This window comes from Heliangelus exortis, chromosome 3, assembly GCF_036169615.1.
Source record: "Heliangelus exortis chromosome 3, bHelExo1.hap1, whole genome shotgun sequence".
In the NCBI taxonomy this organism is placed as follows: domain Eukaryota; kingdom Metazoa; phylum Chordata; class Aves; order Apodiformes; family Trochilidae; genus Heliangelus; species Heliangelus exortis.
The window spans coordinates 27,846,721-27,864,888 of NC_092424.1; the positions used below are offsets into that span (position 1 = coordinate 27,846,721).

Genomic DNA, 18,168 nt, shown 5'->3' on the forward strand with positions numbered 1-18,168 from the left:
CCATCTTGACTAAGGGCAGCTCCTACCGCTGAGCTGGCTTTGCCGGCCGCGCGGGGCCTGTCGGGAGAGAGCGGCGGTGGGGAGCGGCGCGGCGCGGGCAGGTGGGCGCTGCGGGGAACCCCGGGGCCGTGCTCAGGGCGTTGCTGTCCCCTGTAGCGGGGTTGAGGGGCTGGGGGGGAGGTCAGTGGTGTCTCCTGTAGCGGGGGCTGGGAGGGGGATAAGAGGGGAAACCTGGGGTGGGGTCAGTGGCGTCCCCTGTGAGAGGGGTGGGTGGTCGGTGGGGTCAGTGGTGCCGCCTATGAGCGGGGGTTGAGGGGGGTCAGTGGTGTCCCCTGTGAGGCGGGGATGAGGGAGTCAGTGGCATCCGCTATGGAGGGGGCTGAGAGCCAGGGTCGGTGGTGTCCTCTACATCAGTGCTTGTCCCATAGAGCAGCGCAGGGGCTCAGGGGTGTCCCCCTGTGCCTTTGCTTGGGCAGAGGATTAGCAGGATCCCCTGGGATTGTGCTGAGGGTGCTGGGGCCTGGCGGCGTCCCACAGGGCAGGGCTTGCGTCCACCGTGTCCCCCGGGACTGTGCTGGGGGTCGGTGCTTTGCCTGTTGCACTACCGGGGATCAGTGGTTTGGGGGCAGCGGTGGGCCCTATGGCCTCGCTAGGGATCTGTGGTACCTCCTGCTGAAGGATCGGAGTCGTCTAAAGCTGTGCTGGGAGATCCGTGGCATTTCCCATGGAGAGTAGCAGCAGCGCCCATAGCTTTGTTGTGAGGGGTGGGTAGGTCAGCGTTGTTCCTGTTAGCAGGTCCCATTCCGAAGTACTACCACCACATATCTACAAAGGCTTCAGTGGGGTTTTTCCTGTCCTGGGCAGGGGCTTTGGAACATCCCCACCGCTGGGATGGGTCGGGTCCTGGAAGTTGCTGTGAGACTGAGGCCCTGTGCTGGCGGAGGACTGGTAGATTGGGCAGGCACAGGACCCTCAAGTGGCCCTAAACAGCCCTCACCGGGGTGTCGGTGCCTCCTTCCCGAGGCCAAAGCCCAAGTCAAACCCAGCCTGGAAAGCGGGACCCGGCCTGGGGCAGGGGAGTGGTGCTGGGCTGCAGCTGGAGGAACATGGAGAAAAGTCGCTCTGCGGTTTTACTGCATGCCTGAAATGCCAGGTGTTCGTCTTGCTGCTCTGACGTGTAGGATCTTTTACAGAGAGGCTGAGGTCAGACTTTCACCTTCACATATCCATTTGTGGTGGAGGTGTGTTACTGAGCCTATCCATTTGTCTGTCCAGAGGTGGGGGTGGAAATACAGGGCAGCAAGCTCATGAGCTTGCTTTATATCCATAATAGCAAGGATAAAGAAAATGGTGATGAGCTTGGAGGTCTGTAGGGAAGTGTTCCATGAAAATTTCTCCTCCTCTAGGGGAATGTGATGCTTCTGATTTCACATTCCTATGGCCCTCTTGGCTCTGTGAGTTGCTGCCAATGCTGGGTGATGCTTGTGGGCTGGATTTGCCAACTGAGTTTTTCAGTAGGCTTGTGTTTTCCTTTTTCAGAGTCATAAAAGCTAATGGTGGCCTGGGAGGTCTTGGTTGCATCTTACTCTGAAAAGTTCAGTAAAGCAATACAGAGAGTGATTTCTCTGGGGTGTTTGAACAGAATGTGTGCTGAAGTCTACTGGATTTTCAGTTCCTCCTTTACTGAGAGTGAGAAACTGTGCCATGCACAGAGGGTGTCTAAAATCACCAAAGTAATTTTTGACCTTTTTGTCATGTGTGCCTTTTTATTTGTAAGTGGGGCAGCCTGGCAACTAGTTAAAATTTGAGTGTTTTGTTTTGGTCTCAGATTTGGCCTCTTTTTCTCCCTCTGAGGTTCTAGCCCAAAGACTTCAAATCTGACCTGTTTTTCTTTACTGATTTGAGTTGGGCAGGGTTTGAGGCCAGCCTGAGGCTGATGGAGTATTGGGATGTTAAATGTGGATCACAAGAAAAAATACTTGCATTCTGGCTTTGAGTGTCAGATTTTCTTGTTCCTTCATTGGATTTCATGGGGCTTTAATTATCTGGGATGTTGATGAGAGTGCTGGACAGAAGAGATTAATGTAGTCACATGATTCATTTGATAATACAGTTAACTCATTATAATGTATTGGCTTTGCCCTGCAATGTTTTTTGCGCCTCATGTAGTTTATCTGTTGACCTTCTTTGTGGGACTGTTGTCCAAAAAGGAGACCACTCCCTGAACCTCTGTTGCTTATGTCCTTTCAGAGTTTCTGCAGTCCCATGGCGACGTACCTGGAGTTCATCCAGCAAAATGAGGAGCGTGATGGAGTGCGTTTCAGCTGGAACGTGTGGCCCTCCAGCAGGCTGGAGGCCACAAGGATGGTTGTCCCTCTGGCCTGTCTTCTGACCCCACTGAAGGAGCATCTTGACCTGCCACCAGTGCAGTATGAACCAGTGCTATGTAGCAGGCCAACTTGCAAAGCTGTGCTCAACCCACTCTGGTATGAGTTCCTGGGCTGGAGGCATTAAGAGAGGCGCAATAGTGTCTTGTTTTTATCTGAATTTCACCACTTCCTTATTTTTCTTTTTTTCTGCCCAGTGCCTGGCAGCCTCTTTCCTTTAGCTGCAGTGGGTTTGTTAAAATCCATGCATGTCTAATGGGAGTTGTTGAATGCCAGTCCATTACTAGAGCTGCCAGAAACTGAGGAGAGAGGAGTGCCTCTGGGGAGGCTGTTGAGGCAGAGATGATGTGGAAATGGCCAGTTCTATTAACATCCCAGATAATTTTGTGGAGAATGATTCAACTTAAAGCTAACAGTTATACAGATACTGTCCTCTAGGCTGTGATGTTCACCTGGTTTCCTGCTTCCTATACATCCCGCTACTTGTGGTCAGTTCCAATAGGGCATCAAGGTTTTCTTTGAAGTTTTGCTAAGAATTTAAGAGGAATAATTTGGGTCATCATGAAATCATGTGATGATCATACATAGTTAGAGCATAGCATTGGGCTGAGAAAAAACAGGGAAGGCCAATAAGAGGAAGTAAGAAGAGATCAAGCCCATGAAATATGGTCAGGATTTACTGCACCAGCAGTATGAGGATGTTGTAATGGGCAAAGGAGAGTAAACATTTTGGGGTAGGGAACACTGCTCAGTGTTTGCACTGGATGTGGGTGAATGGCTCAGTGCTCTGTGACTGGAGCACTTGTGTGCTACAGCTGTACAAACAATAAGACAAGTCAGGTAAGTTCAAGTGTAGTGAAAGAATTATTAGACCCAAGTCTTTGTCTGCCAGAGGCTAAGCTCCAGAGAGCTGACAGTGGTCTCTCATGTTGACAAGGTTAGAAGTGGCAGGGCTCAATGGGTTAATGGATTTTCTGGCAACAGAACAAGAATCTGAAACTTAAATACCTAAAACTCTTGTTGTTCAGGTTGGAGTGCCTGATGTTCTGTTTCTTTCTTGGGGCTGTGAACCAGCACAGATACTGATGAAGCTGTGCTGTAAAATTTTTCCTATAGTTATACCAATGCCACATTTTTCCCTTTCAGCCAAGTTGACTATCGGGCCAAGCTCTGGGCTTGCAATTTCTGTTTTCAGAGAAATCAGGTAAGTTGGAAAAAGCACCAGTCCTTCCATTCCTTACAGTGAACATTTTATTGATGGACTCCCCTGGCAAAGGATGTTAAGCCTAAATTCCACTTTTCTAGATCCTTCCCTTGGCCCTTTTCTTTTGCTGAACCCAGACTGGATTATTTCTTAATGGGTCTGTTTTACATGACATCTTGACTATTTTTGGTTCAATTTTGCCAGTGATTTTACCAGCATGCAGGGCATAGGACGGAGATAAGAATGCTGTTTTGTCTTGTATGTTTTCAGTGTGGTTTTTGCACTTGGCATTAACTGCTGTTTCTAAGTATGAATCTCATTCGATTTGAGGAAACATTTGCCATTCAAAACTGTTATGTGACTACATAAATTTCAGCTAATGCATAGTACCTGCTTTAGACCTATCTTTTATTTACTGTGTGTTGAGTAGCTGTCTGTTCTGCTGGCCACTTGTCTGTGCTTAGGAAAACAGCAGCACAGTCATGAATCAATCAGCTGGTGTGCTGGCAGTGTTGAATAACCACATAATGAGAAAGACAGCCTCTGTGCTGCAGAGGAGGGCCCTATGTTTCTGTCCTGCAACTTTGTTGTCCTAATTTTTTATTCTCTTTTTTCAGTTCCCTCCAGCATATGCCGGTATATCTGAAGTCAATCAGCCAGCCGAGCTTATGCCTCAGTTTTCAACAATTGAGTATATAGTGCAGGTAAAAAAAACCATATCCAATTTTGAAGCCCCCAGAATTGTCTTTGTTGTGACAGCTTATGTATGTATTAGATTTGCTGCTTGTGATAATGCCAATAAATTACATTTCTGCAAGGTGCTTACAGTAGGACTCATTTTATTCCTTGGCTAGAGCTGTTATAAAGCATTTACTGTCTTTTGCACGTGTCTACTAAAAGTTGATCTCTTTCCACATTAGCGTGGTCCGCAGACACCATTGATCTTCCTGTATGTTGTTGACACGTGCTTGGAAGAGGAGGACTTGCAGGCGCTGAAGGAGTCCCTGCAGATGTCCCTAAGTCTGCTGCCAGGTGATGCTCTGGTGGGGCTTATCACATTTGGCAGAATGGTCCAGGTTCACGAGCTGAGCAGTGAAGGAATTTCCAAGAGCTACGTGTTTAGGGGCACAAAAGACCTGACAGCTAAGCAAATACAGGTATGTTCAGCTGTATCTTAAGCCAGTGGCCTGTTCCTGTTACCTCTGTTGACAGCACTGCTGAGCTTTCAAGCACTGTGCTTTTGGGGTAGAAGGAGCTTTTCAGTGTTCCTGTTAGCCTGTTTTCCTGTCAGTATCCTTCCTGTCTTTTTGCCTTCATAAATTCCTTGGAAGCTTCTCCAAGATAGATTTTGTGTATCTTCCATGATGGACCTATTTGCTGATTCATAATGGGACTTGAAAATCTGTAAAATTATTAATCTTTGTCTTTGATTCTTGAGTATTGCAGGCCTTAGGTATATTGCTTTAAGATTCATTTCTTCTACCTTCTCTTCAATGTTCTCTAGGATATGCTTGGGCTTTCAAGGCCAGCTGTCCCCATTCAACAGGGAAGACCTCCTCACACTCCAGACCAACCTACTATTTCAAGCAGGTAAGCAGCACAGCAGAAGAACAGGGCAAATGTTTTATGCTCCGTTGAGGTGATGCTTCTAAACCTGGGTTTCCCAAGGGGAGTTTTTGTAAGATTTAAATGGTATTGTCTTGGTCACAGTTACTTCCCTACTTCAAATGATTTGTATAGATGAGATTTGCTAGAGGTGCAGGCAATGTATTGGTCTTCTGTAGTATCTTGGTTCTGCAGTTGCAAGAACATGATTGCCATTCAAGCTAGATTTCTACTTGAAAAACAGAAAGTAGCTGTCCTTGGAAAGATCTTACTCAGGAGTTGTATGGAGCAAGGACTCTGTATTTTTGATTAACCAGCCAATGGGGGATCAGGTCTATGCATAACAATCCTGCATGCTGCCTCCTAACCCCTTGACCTAGCAAGTGATCATTGAACAATAAAGCTGTATTTGCCTCTGTTGAGTAGAGTTTTATCATTTTCAGCTCTTTTTCCTTGGCAGCTCAGATGCTTTTTGGTATACCAAATCACTATTGAAGTTCTTTATGTGACTTTTCCTTCTTGTCAGTTTCTGATGTCTTGTTTTGGGGTTGTTTTTTTTTTTTAATTTATTTTGCACAGGCTTGTTATGTTGGAAAGTTTGTATAGAAAAAAAAGAACATGCCACCTGATTTTTTTCTTCTGATAACTATCTCAGTGCAATGCATGTGTGTGACTACCGAAGAGGCACTTTCTTTCTTCTCTAAACTGAAGGGACTTATAAGCAGGAAAACATTTCATTTTATTTTTTTGCAGGTTTCTGCAGCCAGTACATAAGATTGACATGAATCTAACAGATCTGCTTGGAGAACTGCAAAGGGACCCATGGCCAGTGACCCAGGGAAAAAGGCCTTTACGTTCTACTGGAGTAGCTCTTTCAATTGCTGTTGGCTTATTGGAGGTATTCTGGGTGCTGTTGTTTATATTGCTACGTGAGGGTGATACTATACACTGGGCTTATCTGTGGATCATCTAGGATATAAGTAAAAAGAAGAGAAACTGCCTGCTTCCTGTTGTTAAGTCAATCTGGATGCAGCTTGAGTCTAAACTTGAGAGTGCTGTGACTGTCAGGAAGTGCATCACTGTTTATCAAGAAGGTGACATCTAATGATATGACACCTAGTGAGATTGCACAAACACATGCAGATGCCTCTGATTAAATTTTGCAATTTAATCAGTCTCTCCTCCTTTATTCCCCCCTTGTTCTCTTTCTCTCTAATATAAGTCTTTATTTTTATTTTAGTGCACATTTCCAAACACAGGGGCCAGAATAATGCTGTTTACAGGTGGGCCACCAACACAAGGACCAGGCATGGTAGTAGGAGATGAACTGAAGACACCCATTCGTTCTTGGCATGACATAGAGAAGGAAAACGCGAGGTTCATGAAGAAGGCCACCAAAGTAGGTTCTGTTGCCTTCTGGGTGTGTTTAAAAACAAAAACTAAATATTGTGTCATAACAATAAATGAGGGGAAAGGACGATACGAACATACATAGACTGCTGTGTTGACAGCTGCCCAATGTCTTCCTTAAGGGGACAAACATACTCCATTCTTTTGATGTGGGAACAGTATGTCCAGATATTGCATGGTTCTCCTGGAAGTGCCTGAGACTCTTGTGTACGTTTAATTAATTGTGAGAAAGGTCAAGGAAAGGTAAAAAGGACATCCTTCTAGTTACTTCTCCAGCACAATCTTGTGTTGGAATGTTTCAATGTTGTTTCTTAACTAGAGAGTTAGTGGAGAGTTAATTCATCAACACCATTGTATGTCCTTCTGGGAGGAATTTCTTCCAAGAACTGATTACTTCCCAAAAGCCTCCTTTGTCTTCCTGGTGTATGAAGCAGCAGTTAAAGTGCTGGGCCTGAAATGTGCCTGCCAGCACAGAGAAAGCAGTGTGGCACCTGTTCTCTTAACTATCCCCAGGAAGCCTTTGGGTTTGTACTAAATTATCACAGACAAAGATCTCATGCAGTCCATTCACTCTCTGTATTTGTGACATGCAGCACAAGCTCATCCAAGTGCAAGCATCCTAGGCAGTAGAAGTGTGCTCCAGCAGAGAAGTAAGAGCAAACAGCTGTTTAGTTACTACAGCACTGATAAGGACTTCATTGTGCTTTGTGTTGCACATGTTGGCTTCAGTTGGAGAGCAGCAGAAAAACTGCCCACTGTGGCATCCTAAATACTGTGTGTTTTCCCCAGCACTATGAGACTCTGGCTAATCGCACTGCAGCCAATGGGCATTGCATTGACATCTATGCCTGTGCCCTGGACCAGACTGGACTACTAGAGATGAAGTGTTGTGCAAACCTCACTGGGTATGTTCATAGCAGGAGATCACAAAGTTGGCACCTGTTCTTTTTTTTGGTTTGGTTTGGTTTTTTTGGTGTGGGTTTTTTTTTGTTTTGTTTTGTTTTGGGTTTTGTTTGTTTGTTTGTTTGTTTGTTTGTTTTTTTTGAGGGGAGAATGGTTCACAAGGGAGTTAAGTTTACTGTCAGGGCAGACGGGTGAGATTTCTATTATTCTGTTCTAAAGTGTGGTTTGAAATTGTCAGGAATTATATGGCAAACCTCCAGTCCATATTTCTGAAGTCTCAAAGCAGCTTGTGAATTCGCACTGCTGGCAGAATACGTGATGCTCTGCTGTGAGAAAGGTATTCTAAAGCATGGTGCAACATGTCTTTTGCAAATGCTTTCTACCTCCTTGTGAGAGAGCAAGTATCCTTTCCAGAATTTATGGGATAGTGATGCTTTGTTGTGTTTGCATGACTGAAGCACCATCAGCAGAGCATCAGGTGTGGTGAGTAGAAGCTTTCGTTGTGTGGGCCTGATTTTATCTGCTTAACAGCTCACTTGCACTTTGTCCACGGATTCTTTTTTCCCCTGGATCTCATTTTAAGTGACCATCTTTAAGGGGTAAATGTCTGTGTTCCAAACTGCTGAAAACTTTATGGTTTCTGCAAGGAAGACTGTGTAGTAACAAGGCCTTTTGGCATATCTGATTCATTGGCCATTTAAAATCTGCTGTGTCTAGGGAGTCCAGGGATGGTTTGAGCAATCATAGAATGGCTAGGGTTGGAAGGGACCTAAAAGTTCATCTAGTTCCAACTCCTCTGCGATGGGAGCAAATGCAAGGTATTTGTAAATAGTCACATAATATTCAGTGAGCAGAAGAGTCATTGTTTAATCCTTTGGTTGCATTGTTAAGCTTGGTATGTTCAGGCCTGGATTTACCAAGACATTTGGGGGAGGCACAGCACAGACCTATCCTTGTGCTGCTGCAGTGCAGCCATCCTATCTATAGCATGGGTGATTCCAGCCATGCTTGGGGAAAGCAGGCTGAGCAAAGCCCTTTTCTGGGTTGAGGTGTTTCTAACTGATGGAACATAAGCATTTTTAAGGCAGCTGAAAGGATGGCAAGAAACAGAGTTGAGAAATCGAGCTGGCAAAGATGGAGCATGAACTTGTCTGGCTTTGGAGGAGGTGTCCATGCATCTGCATTCCCTGATGTGAATTCTACCTATGCAAAGGCACGCTTTAAAATAGTTTCTGCATGTGTTTGCATGCATGAGAATTGGAGGGATATATCCTTTGTTCTTTATTTCTAGTTCCCAGTTCCTTCAGTTCCCTTGTCTATAATTTTTTCTTTCCCAGAGGGCATATGGTGATGGGAGACTCCTTCAACACTTCTCTCTTCAAGCAGACCTTCCAGCGGGTGTTTAGCAAAGGGTTCAGTGGGGAGTTTCGAATGGCGTTTGGCGCAACCTTGGATGTCAAGGTGAGAGATCAGTTTCACTGGGTGACATTAGCTGGGAAATACAAGTGCTGTTCATTCAAAAGGTAGACATGTATCTAGGGTGTAGAAAATTTTATATGCTTGAGATCAGCTGTCATGCCTGTTTTGGGAGAAGCATTGTACTGGAGTGAGTGGAGGGATTTTTGTTCGAAAGCTTATTAACTTTATTTAAAAAAAAAACAAAACAATGCCAAAACTAAACAGCTGAACTCAACTTCTCATTCAGCAAGGAACATTTCATGCTTTCTTGTGGTCACTATAAATATGTCTTATTTATTAAAATGTCACTAGGTAGCTAATCTTTATGATCACATAGTGTGAACACGAATTGTAGCAGTAGATGATCTGGGAAGGTACTCAGAGATGTCTTCTGTGACAGCCATATGTATGCATCAAAGCTGAGCAATTGATTTAGTCTGTGGATATTCAGTTTGACTGACTTGTTTTTTGTTTTTTTTGTTTTGTTTTTGTTTTTAAAAACAACACAAAACCCGTACAAAACAACAAAAAAACCCCACAACTTTTTTTGCCTTGTTCTAGACCTCTAGGGAGCTGAAGATTGCAGGAGCTATTGGACCATGTGTATCCCTGAATGCTAAAGGGCCATGTGTCTCTGAAAACGTAAGTTTCTGACATGTAAAAAGTCTTTAATAAAGGAGTAAATAAACAGTGGAGGGTTTTTGTCTGGCACTACAGCTCAGGTAGAATGTCATTTCATTAAGGACAACTTGGAAACATCCTTAGGAAAAGATGGGTCTTTCCTAGACTAAATTCCTGTCCTGTAAGGCTTTTTTTTAACTATATGTCCTTCATTAACTTCACTCACACCCAAAAGATAAGAGATCTATAGGGCCTGCTGTAAATTGTACCTCTGATCAGAATTGAACATGCTTGTCTTGTGTTCTGCTAGAGACTAAAATGCTGCTTTCTTTTAAATTCTGTGCAGGAGCTTGGAATTGGAGGAACATCACAATGGAAAATTTGTAGTCTGGATCCCAGTACAACTCTGGCCATTTACTTTGAAGTGGTAAATCAGGTCAGGGCTGGCTTTTTTTTTTTTTCCCCTCATCTTTTTATACACACCAAACTCTTTGTTTGGAACAAGGCTAGAAAATGCAATGACATCCTGTGTTGCAGATGGATGGCTGCAAAGCAACCAAGTGTTTTATGCCAAAGATAATAGTCTCAGAGGTTGTTTTCATATGCATGAATTGCATCATAGTTTTGTTCTGCATTGTTTCCTTGTCTTCTTCCTACAGTATTTAACAAAGAAGAAACTTTTTGCCAGTAGGCACTATGAAGAATAAAACATTTAAATTCTTGGAGAGCTGGTCCTCACAGTTTTAATAGTTTGTTAGCTCAGAAGCAACTTTTGGCTGGGGAAGCTTTTAAGCATGTGGAAACTAGAAACTAGGAAGGTCACCCTGAAAGAATTCTATTCCATATATATATATCTCTGTCTTTGCTGTGTGGGCTTGTTACTCTTGGGAATAGGATGATGGACTTGCAGGACCTTTGCTTAGACCTTGTACTGCCATCCTGCTCTTCATTGCTATAGAAAGTATAAGTTGCTGCTGTCCTTTAAGGGACAAGCTGAGGAAGTGACATGCACAGTATTAGGTGGGGCTACCACTGCTTGACTCTGAGGGCTGTTGGAAAACAACACTGTGTCCATCATCTCTGGTCCACCTCTAGCTTGCACTTAATCTGTGATTGCTCAAATGATGCCCTGGAGTTCTCTGTAGTGTTCTAGAAAAAAAAGCCAGCCAGTTTTGAAGGCTTACTTTGTTGTATTTGCAGCACAATGCACCTATACCTCAAGGAGGCAGAGGAGCAGTGCAGTTTGTCACTCAGTATCAACACTCCAGTATGCTGAAACGCATTCGTGTCACCACCATAGCCAGGAAGTGAGTATCTCACGCCAGTTCTGTGGCAGAAACTTAAGCTTCAGTCTGTGTCAGAATTGTTCTAGCTTTTTGTTGCATGCATTGGCTGTGGAGTATTTGGCACTGGGAGGCTGAATCTGGTTTGGGTTTTGCTGAAGGTGAATGTGCATAGCACTAACCCTTTGCTAACCCTCCAGCTGGGCAGATGCACAGAGTCAGCTCCAGCACATAGAAGCTGCGTTTGACCAGGAAGCAGCTGCTGTGCTGATGGCACGACTGGGTGTGTACAGAGCTGAATCTGAGGAGGGACCTGATGTTCTGCGATGGCTGGATAGGCAGCTGATCAGACTGGTAAGAGCAAGACACTGCAGTTGGGCATGTTCTTGATCTTGGTAAAAACGGTGTATGGAAATAAAAACACCATTCTTTCTCCAGACTGACTTCCTTCATTTGTGCTCTGATCACAGTCCTATAGTTGTAGTATGGATTAGCGCAGAAGGCACTGATCAGGGTAGGTAAACATCCTGTTGTGCTGAAAATTCTGTGAGTAAAGAATTGATAGTGGAACAGAGTATAATGCAGGTGGGAAGGGACCTCTGAAGGTCTCTGGTTCAGCCTCTCTGCTCATAGTAGGGCCACCTTTGAATTTAGAGCAGCTTGCTTCAGGTCTTGTTCAGTTAAGTTTTGAAGATCTCTGGAGTTTCTCTTGCTTCTCCTGACAGCCTGTTCCAGCATTTGATCACAGTCACTGTGATTTTGTATTTACTTCCACCCCCATCAGAATTTCCATTTCTCCAGTCAGGTAGCTGTAGACAGTGATATGACTCTCAGATCCCACTGCTCTTGACCAGAGTGCACAAACTCAGCTTCTTCAACCTCTCTTTCTGCCATAGGTGCTTGAGCCCCATACAGGCCTGATGACCTCTGCTGAACTCACTCCAGTATATCCATGTCAGTCTTGCACTAGGGAGCCAAAAACTGGACACAGCATTCAGATCTGGATTCACTGGTGTGGAGTTCAAGGCAGTAATCACTTCTGCAGCTTCATAGTATCTCTTCCTTTGAATTTCACAAACCTGAATTGCCTAAATTGGCTCTGGCTTTGTCCAAACACCCAGGTGGAGCTGATACTAACAGTTGTGGTATATCAGTCAGTGAAAAAACAGGGCTAGTATCAAATAGAAATTTGAGGACCAAAACACACATGGGCATGCTGCCTGCTGAAATGATTGTGGAGTAATTTATGCTTAAATTGCAAAAACTATTGATACTTCTTATTTACCTTGAAGCAGTTAGTGAAATGCCAGTCTGCTGCTGCTCTAGAAGGAAGCAGAGTTGCTGCAGAAGTGTTTTATATTGTTCAAAGTGGCTTATGTCTAACATAGTATCTCTGACTTAATGGAAAAAATTGGTTAGTACTAGAAGCACTATTTCAGTCTTAGATAATTTCAAATAATTATTAAAAATACATATAGTTAAATAGATTGAATCATTATTCTCATTCCCATAAGACACAGAAACCACTGACTTAAAGAAAAATAACCTGTAAATTTTACATCACTTGTTATTGTCATGTTCATGCCTTGGTTGCTGTGTTTAAAAACAACCAAAGGAACAGCCTTCTGAAAAAAAAGTATTAAAAAAATTGCTAAAAAGAGACAAATAACTAAAGTATCAATTTTTTTTTACTTCCAACAGTGTCAGAAATTTGGACAGTACAACAAAGATGATCCCAATTCTTTCAGATTGTCAGAAACCTTTTCTTTGTATCCTCAGGTAAGAACTTCACTTCCTACAGCTCTAGGAAAAGTGTGCAAGGATCTGTGACAGTGATGATAAAACATCAGATTCAGGAGGGGAGGAACAGATGATTTGTTAATTTGGTGGGCTGCTTCTGCAGTTCAGTGCTGCAAATGACTGATAAGGGAAGAACTTAAGAGCTAATAAGGTGTAGAATTTTCAAAGCATTTTCTGTTCAGAAGTAGTGGACTTGGGTGTAAAGGTTTTGGCAGTTTGCTGACATTTTCTCCTTATTTATCCTTCTGCTGCAGTTCATGTTCCACCTGCGACGCTCCCCATTCCTGCAGGTTTTCAATAACAGTCCAGATGAGTCTTCTTATTACCGCCATCACTTCGCTAGGCAAGATCTGACCCAGTCTCTTATTATGATCCAACCCATCCTTTATGCTTATTCTTTCCATGGACCTCCTGAGGTGAGTCCCTGTTCAACAGAAAGAGGTGGATCAAGCAAAACTAATGAGTATTCAGTCAGAGTAATACTGTTTCAGCAAAAAGGTTCCTATATATTTTTTGTAAATCTAGGTAATAATTGAAGGATGAGATGGGGCAGTGTAAAAGATGAATTGTGTTTTCAGTAAGCTTACAGCTTTGATTAAAAAAAAAACCCCAAAAAACCAAACCAAAACAAAACCCAGCACACCCACCACTGAAAAACCCAACCTCCTCAGTCTGCCCTTCCTGCCAAGCCACAGCCCCTGCCCCTCAGCATCTGGTGAATATTACAGCTGTCAGTACCACTTTTGCTTCTCTCCCAGAGGCTGCCATCTCCACTGCACAAGTCAGAAAGTGTCAGCCCTTCCAGGTCGTAATCTCTCACCAGCTGCTTATTTTCAGTTGTTTATGCATCAGTGTTTGTGCAAGTGCTCAGTGGACAGACTGATTGCCTTATACTGACAGCCTCCTTGTAAGTAGTGTGTCTGGCAGGAAAGTAATGCAGGAGCTGCTGTAGTAGTACTTGGCAGCATTTTCTTGAGTCCACATGTCATTCCTTATTGTTCTTGAGATATTTTTGCTCAAGATCTGTTCAAATTAAACTTGGATAGCCATAGAAATTGCTCTCTTCCATCCTGTGCTTTAGACAGTTAGCTGATAACTTGCTGCTCCCTTCAGTGATGCTGCAGGTCGCTGAGTTCTGCAAGGCCTTCAGATGGATTGAGCAGCCCTTGGTAAAGTTGTATCCATATGAGCAGGGCAGAGCAAGCTGCTTGGCCAACCATGAAGGTTAATACAGTTCTGAGGGCTTAGTGGTGCCTGACTTTCTTCTTTATTTTCCCCAGCCTGTGCTTCTGGACAGCAGCAGTATTCTTCCTGACAGAATCCTACTGATGGATACTTTCTTCCAGATAGTTATCTACCTTGGTGAGGTACAGTGAAATATGTTCTCTTTCTCTGCACTCCCTCCCTTCTGCTGCGCATGCAGACAGCATCACTGTTAGTATAAAAAGAGCTGCTGACAAAGCCCATGGTAGCATAACGACATTGTATACATGCTGCTAGTTTTAGTACTTGATTTAATTAAAAATCCTATTGGCGTTGCTAAGGACATGTTCTGCACTGAGGAATAACTGTCATGTTAGCTTGGTCCCTTACCGTGCCTGGAAAGGGACAAAGAAACTTGAAACTAAGCAGAGCAGACAGCTTCAGTTTGATTTTTCTGTTATGTAATATACTTGCTTGTTGGGTTTTGACACTTAAACACTGCTGCTCTTAAAGAAATCTCTTGCAGTTTTTGCTTTTAAATACTGACCATTTTTGACAGTTGCTCCTATATTCCTTCCATTGTGACTGAGGTTACTCCGGCCTCTTCAGGTACTGGCCACTTCTGGAGATCCAGATTTAACCAGTATGCAAAGCCTTGGCTTTCCAGTGTCTCTTCAGTATGCAGACCTGTAGATCTGTATTTCAGTCCCGCCAGGTTTTGTAAGAGGCTGGAATGCTACTCAAGCTGCAGAACAGAAATATCTCTCACCCTAAAATACTTATGTGGTAAGGGATGAAAAGGAAGCTGGCTTTCCATTTTTTTCTCTCAAAATCTCTCTGTTCTTTGTGTTTCCCCCTCTCATATCCATGATAGTCCTGCTTGGGGAGCAGCCCTCATTCAGTTTCTTCTACCTAAACATGGCATCTGATTGGAGTAGCTTAAATAAACTCATCTTGCTTTATTGTCAAGCATTCCTATTAGTGAGAAGTTTTGGGGAGACATTTTAACTACTTCCTTTGTTTATGAATGAAGCTACTTCATTTAAAGACTGCTATTAGAATGCTTGAGGTTTGGCACCATAGTTTGTAACAGCTCCATTATTAGGTCCCAGCTGCACTCCATACAGGATTTGTTCCCTTTGAGAAGTGAGCAGGATACCTGATCAATGTGGAGTTGAATGCTTGAGTCAACAGTAACAGTAAATCTTCCCAAGCTACCTTAAACAGTTTCTGTCTTACAGAGCAAGACACTCAGCAACTGGGTAAATTTTCGACAAGGGAAGTGTGTGATCTGCACATGTACAGAGCAATTATTAGGTACCTTGAAAATATTGTAATGAAATACTTAAGAGAGACTCAAAATAGCAGTGATTTATAAATGCTTTGTGTTTCTGTGTTGGTACAGACTGAAACATGAAGGTTTGAAGAACATTTTGAACAAATTGCTCTTGCACTGTGTAAACTGCTGACAGCTTTTCTGTTGAGTGGCTGTGAACAGAAAGTAACTAAATAATGTTATTGCCAGAGTAGTGAAAGTGTGCATTTGCCCTGTGCTCTGTAAGAAGAACATGTAATGTTCTGTTGCCATAAGACACGCACGTTAAAAACGGAGAGGCTTTCACCCATCTTCACTATTGTTTTCATTTCCTGTCAATAGACTATTGCACAGTGGCAGAAAGCTGGTTACCAAGACATGCCTGAATATGAAAATTTCAAGCACCTACTGCAAGCCCCACTGGATGATGCCCAGGAAATCTTGCAGACTAGATTCCCGATGCCGCGTTATATCCACACTGAGCACGGGGGCAGTCAGGTAAGGAGGTTTACTGATGAACTCTTTTTCTGGTGTTAAATAGAGCAAATACAGAACCATCTTTTTAGTAAAGCAGGAAATAAGGCAAGTTAAATACAGTGGAAATGTAAATCTTCAAAGTACAGAGCTTGCACATTTTCTCATGAGCTCTGACTACAACGCTGCCTTTTAATCAGTCAGTCAGTGGCTGGATATGCTTTTGAAATCTAAGAATGGAAAAACCCCAACCAACCAATCCCCCAGAAGCCACTATTTTATTCCCCAGAGAGATGAGAATGAAATTATTGGCTACCTATCTAAACATATCCAAGACAGGGAGTGCAATTCGGTTGCTAGAATAGTAAGTTATGCTGAATGATTGACAGTCTTAATTCTCAGATGCTGAATGAGGATATAAAATAGTTTGGTTTTGCCCTTCCAGGAATTGCAGATATGCTGTGTTCGTCTGTGTGTGGCTTGCTTGTAGCAACGATGAGGCAGGAACTGATGCTCCAAAGCAAACATTTGGTATCAGTTTCTGAAGTTACCATATTATGCTTCACTGACCTCTTTTCTGAAGAGCAGGTGGTTATGTGAGGGAGAGTGCTAGTATCATGCCCATGTTGCATGGAAGCAGAGCTACTGTGCCGGGCAAACATTGCTTGCTGTAACAGAGCCCTTGGAGACGAGTCACCTCTGGAGCCAGGCTGTATCTGGACTTGAAACCTGCTTAAGTTAAATTAGTACCTTGCTTACAAGAGTGGAGGGACATTAGTCATGTATCTAAGGTCTTGGGGGAGCTGACAGGTCTGCCATTTCACATAACTACCTCTCTAATGTTTTGTTGTAACAGGCCCGGTTCCTCTTGTCTAAAGTGAACCCTTCTCAGACCCACAATAACCTCTATGCATGGGGACAGGTAAGCAATGGAAGAGGCACTTGTGTTTGGGAGTGCTATAAAACATAAATTTCCGTGTTTGTCTGCATAGCAGCCATCCTGTTTCACCACATGGCCACAAGCCATGAGCTGGTTATGTCTGTCCTCTGTTTCTTACCTAAGAGCTTTTTGCAGGCGTACGTTACTGTTTGTAAATCTTATAGTGCCTTGCAGTGCAAGGGATGAAGGTTACTTCTCTGTACCAAAGGATCTGGTAGTGGAATTACCAGCTGATACTGCAATTAGCATTTTAAAAGACTCAACTGATTAATTAGGTTTATCTCTAAAGCTTAGGCAGGGTAAATTATTATTCAACCAGTATATCTGTTAAGATAAACAGTACTGGTGAGGAGCACTAGATGACAAGAAGATCAGAACAGTTTTCAAGTTTGGCTGACTAAATTTGTGTTCCTCTTCTTGTAGTGAATCTCCCCAGATTTCAGCAAAATCCAGTAGACTCTGAGGCTTTTTTCTCAATGGCTGGTAATGCCAGTGATGCAGTGTGCACAAGGAACATTCTGCCTCTCTTATCTCCCTTCCTGTATCCCAGCTACAGGTGGGGCACAGGCAGACCAGTACAGTTTTCTGTGCTGGCTGAAAGAAACAGCTAATTTGATGTGGACTGTGTTCTTACAGGTTTCAGATAATCTGATATAGAAATTTCTCTTCACCCTTCCCTACAAACTTAATTTAAAACTCAGGTTACAGTGTATTTAGTATTCTGTAAAAAAATAACTTGCATATGAATACATTCTGATCTCTCTGAGAATACTGCACTGTTTTATCCTGTTTCTTTATCTTGTTTGCACAGAGCTTTGGGCAGCAAAATTCCTGATGCTGTAGAAAGAAGACTAGTTTTTTTCCAGTAGTTCAGATTGCACTAGAAGATAGTGTCAGTACTGCTGCTGAAGAGTAGCATCTTTCCATATGTCCTGCAGGAAAAAAGGTGGCTGATTTAGCAGGCAATTAATTCACAGTGCTGACATCCAGTTTGTTTTCTACTAGTTCCTAATATTAACAACACTATTTTAGGCTCATTAATTCTTTATTTTTCTGCAGGAGTCAGGAGCTCCAATCCTGACAGATGATGTTAGTCTCCAGGTATTCATGGACCATCTGAAGAAGCTGGCAGTTTCAAGTGCATCATGATTTTGTTTCAAGAAGCACAAAGAGTTACATAGATCATGTTAATGACAGATGTTGAACATTTTATTTACATTTCTTTTTCTTTTAGACTAAAGTTTTAAAATGAAATAAGCATTCCAGGAGAGTTTTGTACTTGGCCCTTTTAGATATTAATTTATTTGTATTCCTTTTTGTCTATACTGTGTTTACCCTATATTTTTCATACATTGCAATTACAACGAAAGAGTATTTTAACAGATACAGATTTTAACAGTCTTTAGCTTTGAGATATTAATATTGTACGTTCTTAAAAGGTATCTTTTAGCAACCAGGGGCTGCATTAATGAAAAATAAAACTGGGTGAGAGCATTACTATCCAGTGCTATCCCTTATTCAGCTTAATGCTTGGGCACATACACACTATTGAAAATAATTTCACG

At 42.9% G+C, this 18,168-nt stretch overlaps 1 protein-coding gene across 2 annotated transcripts; it reads left to right on the forward strand.

The window, feature by feature from the left end:
- Window positions 1–18,103, forward strand: SEC23B (SEC23 homolog B, COPII coat complex component). Of its 2 annotated transcripts, XR_011725082.1 has the most exons (21): window positions 1–101; window positions 2,251–2,486; window positions 3,534–3,591; window positions 4,209–4,295; window positions 4,512–4,748; window positions 5,096–5,181; window positions 5,950–6,094; window positions 6,437–6,595; window positions 7,396–7,511; window positions 8,847–8,970; window positions 9,529–9,609; window positions 9,935–10,024; window positions 10,789–10,895; window positions 11,072–11,225; window positions 12,573–12,650; window positions 12,926–13,087; window positions 13,952–14,038; window positions 15,532–15,687; window positions 16,520–16,585; window positions 17,415–17,549; window positions 17,663–17,774. XR_011725082.1 is itself a non-coding variant. In XM_071739784.1 (20 exons), the coding sequence occupies exons 2-20, from the start codon at window positions 2,266–2,268 to the stop codon at window positions 17,750–17,752; spliced, it is 2,304 nt and encodes a 767-aa protein (XP_071595885.1). In that variant the 5' UTR covers window positions 1–101; window positions 2,251–2,265; the 3' UTR covers window positions 17,753–18,103. The 2 variants fall into 2 exon arrangements, 1 of the variants encoding a protein (XP_071595885.1); XM_071739784.1 differs by lacking the exon at window positions 17,415–17,549 and having other exon boundaries at window positions 17,663–18,103.
- The last annotated feature ends 65 nt before the right edge of the window (window positions 18,104–18,168 follow it).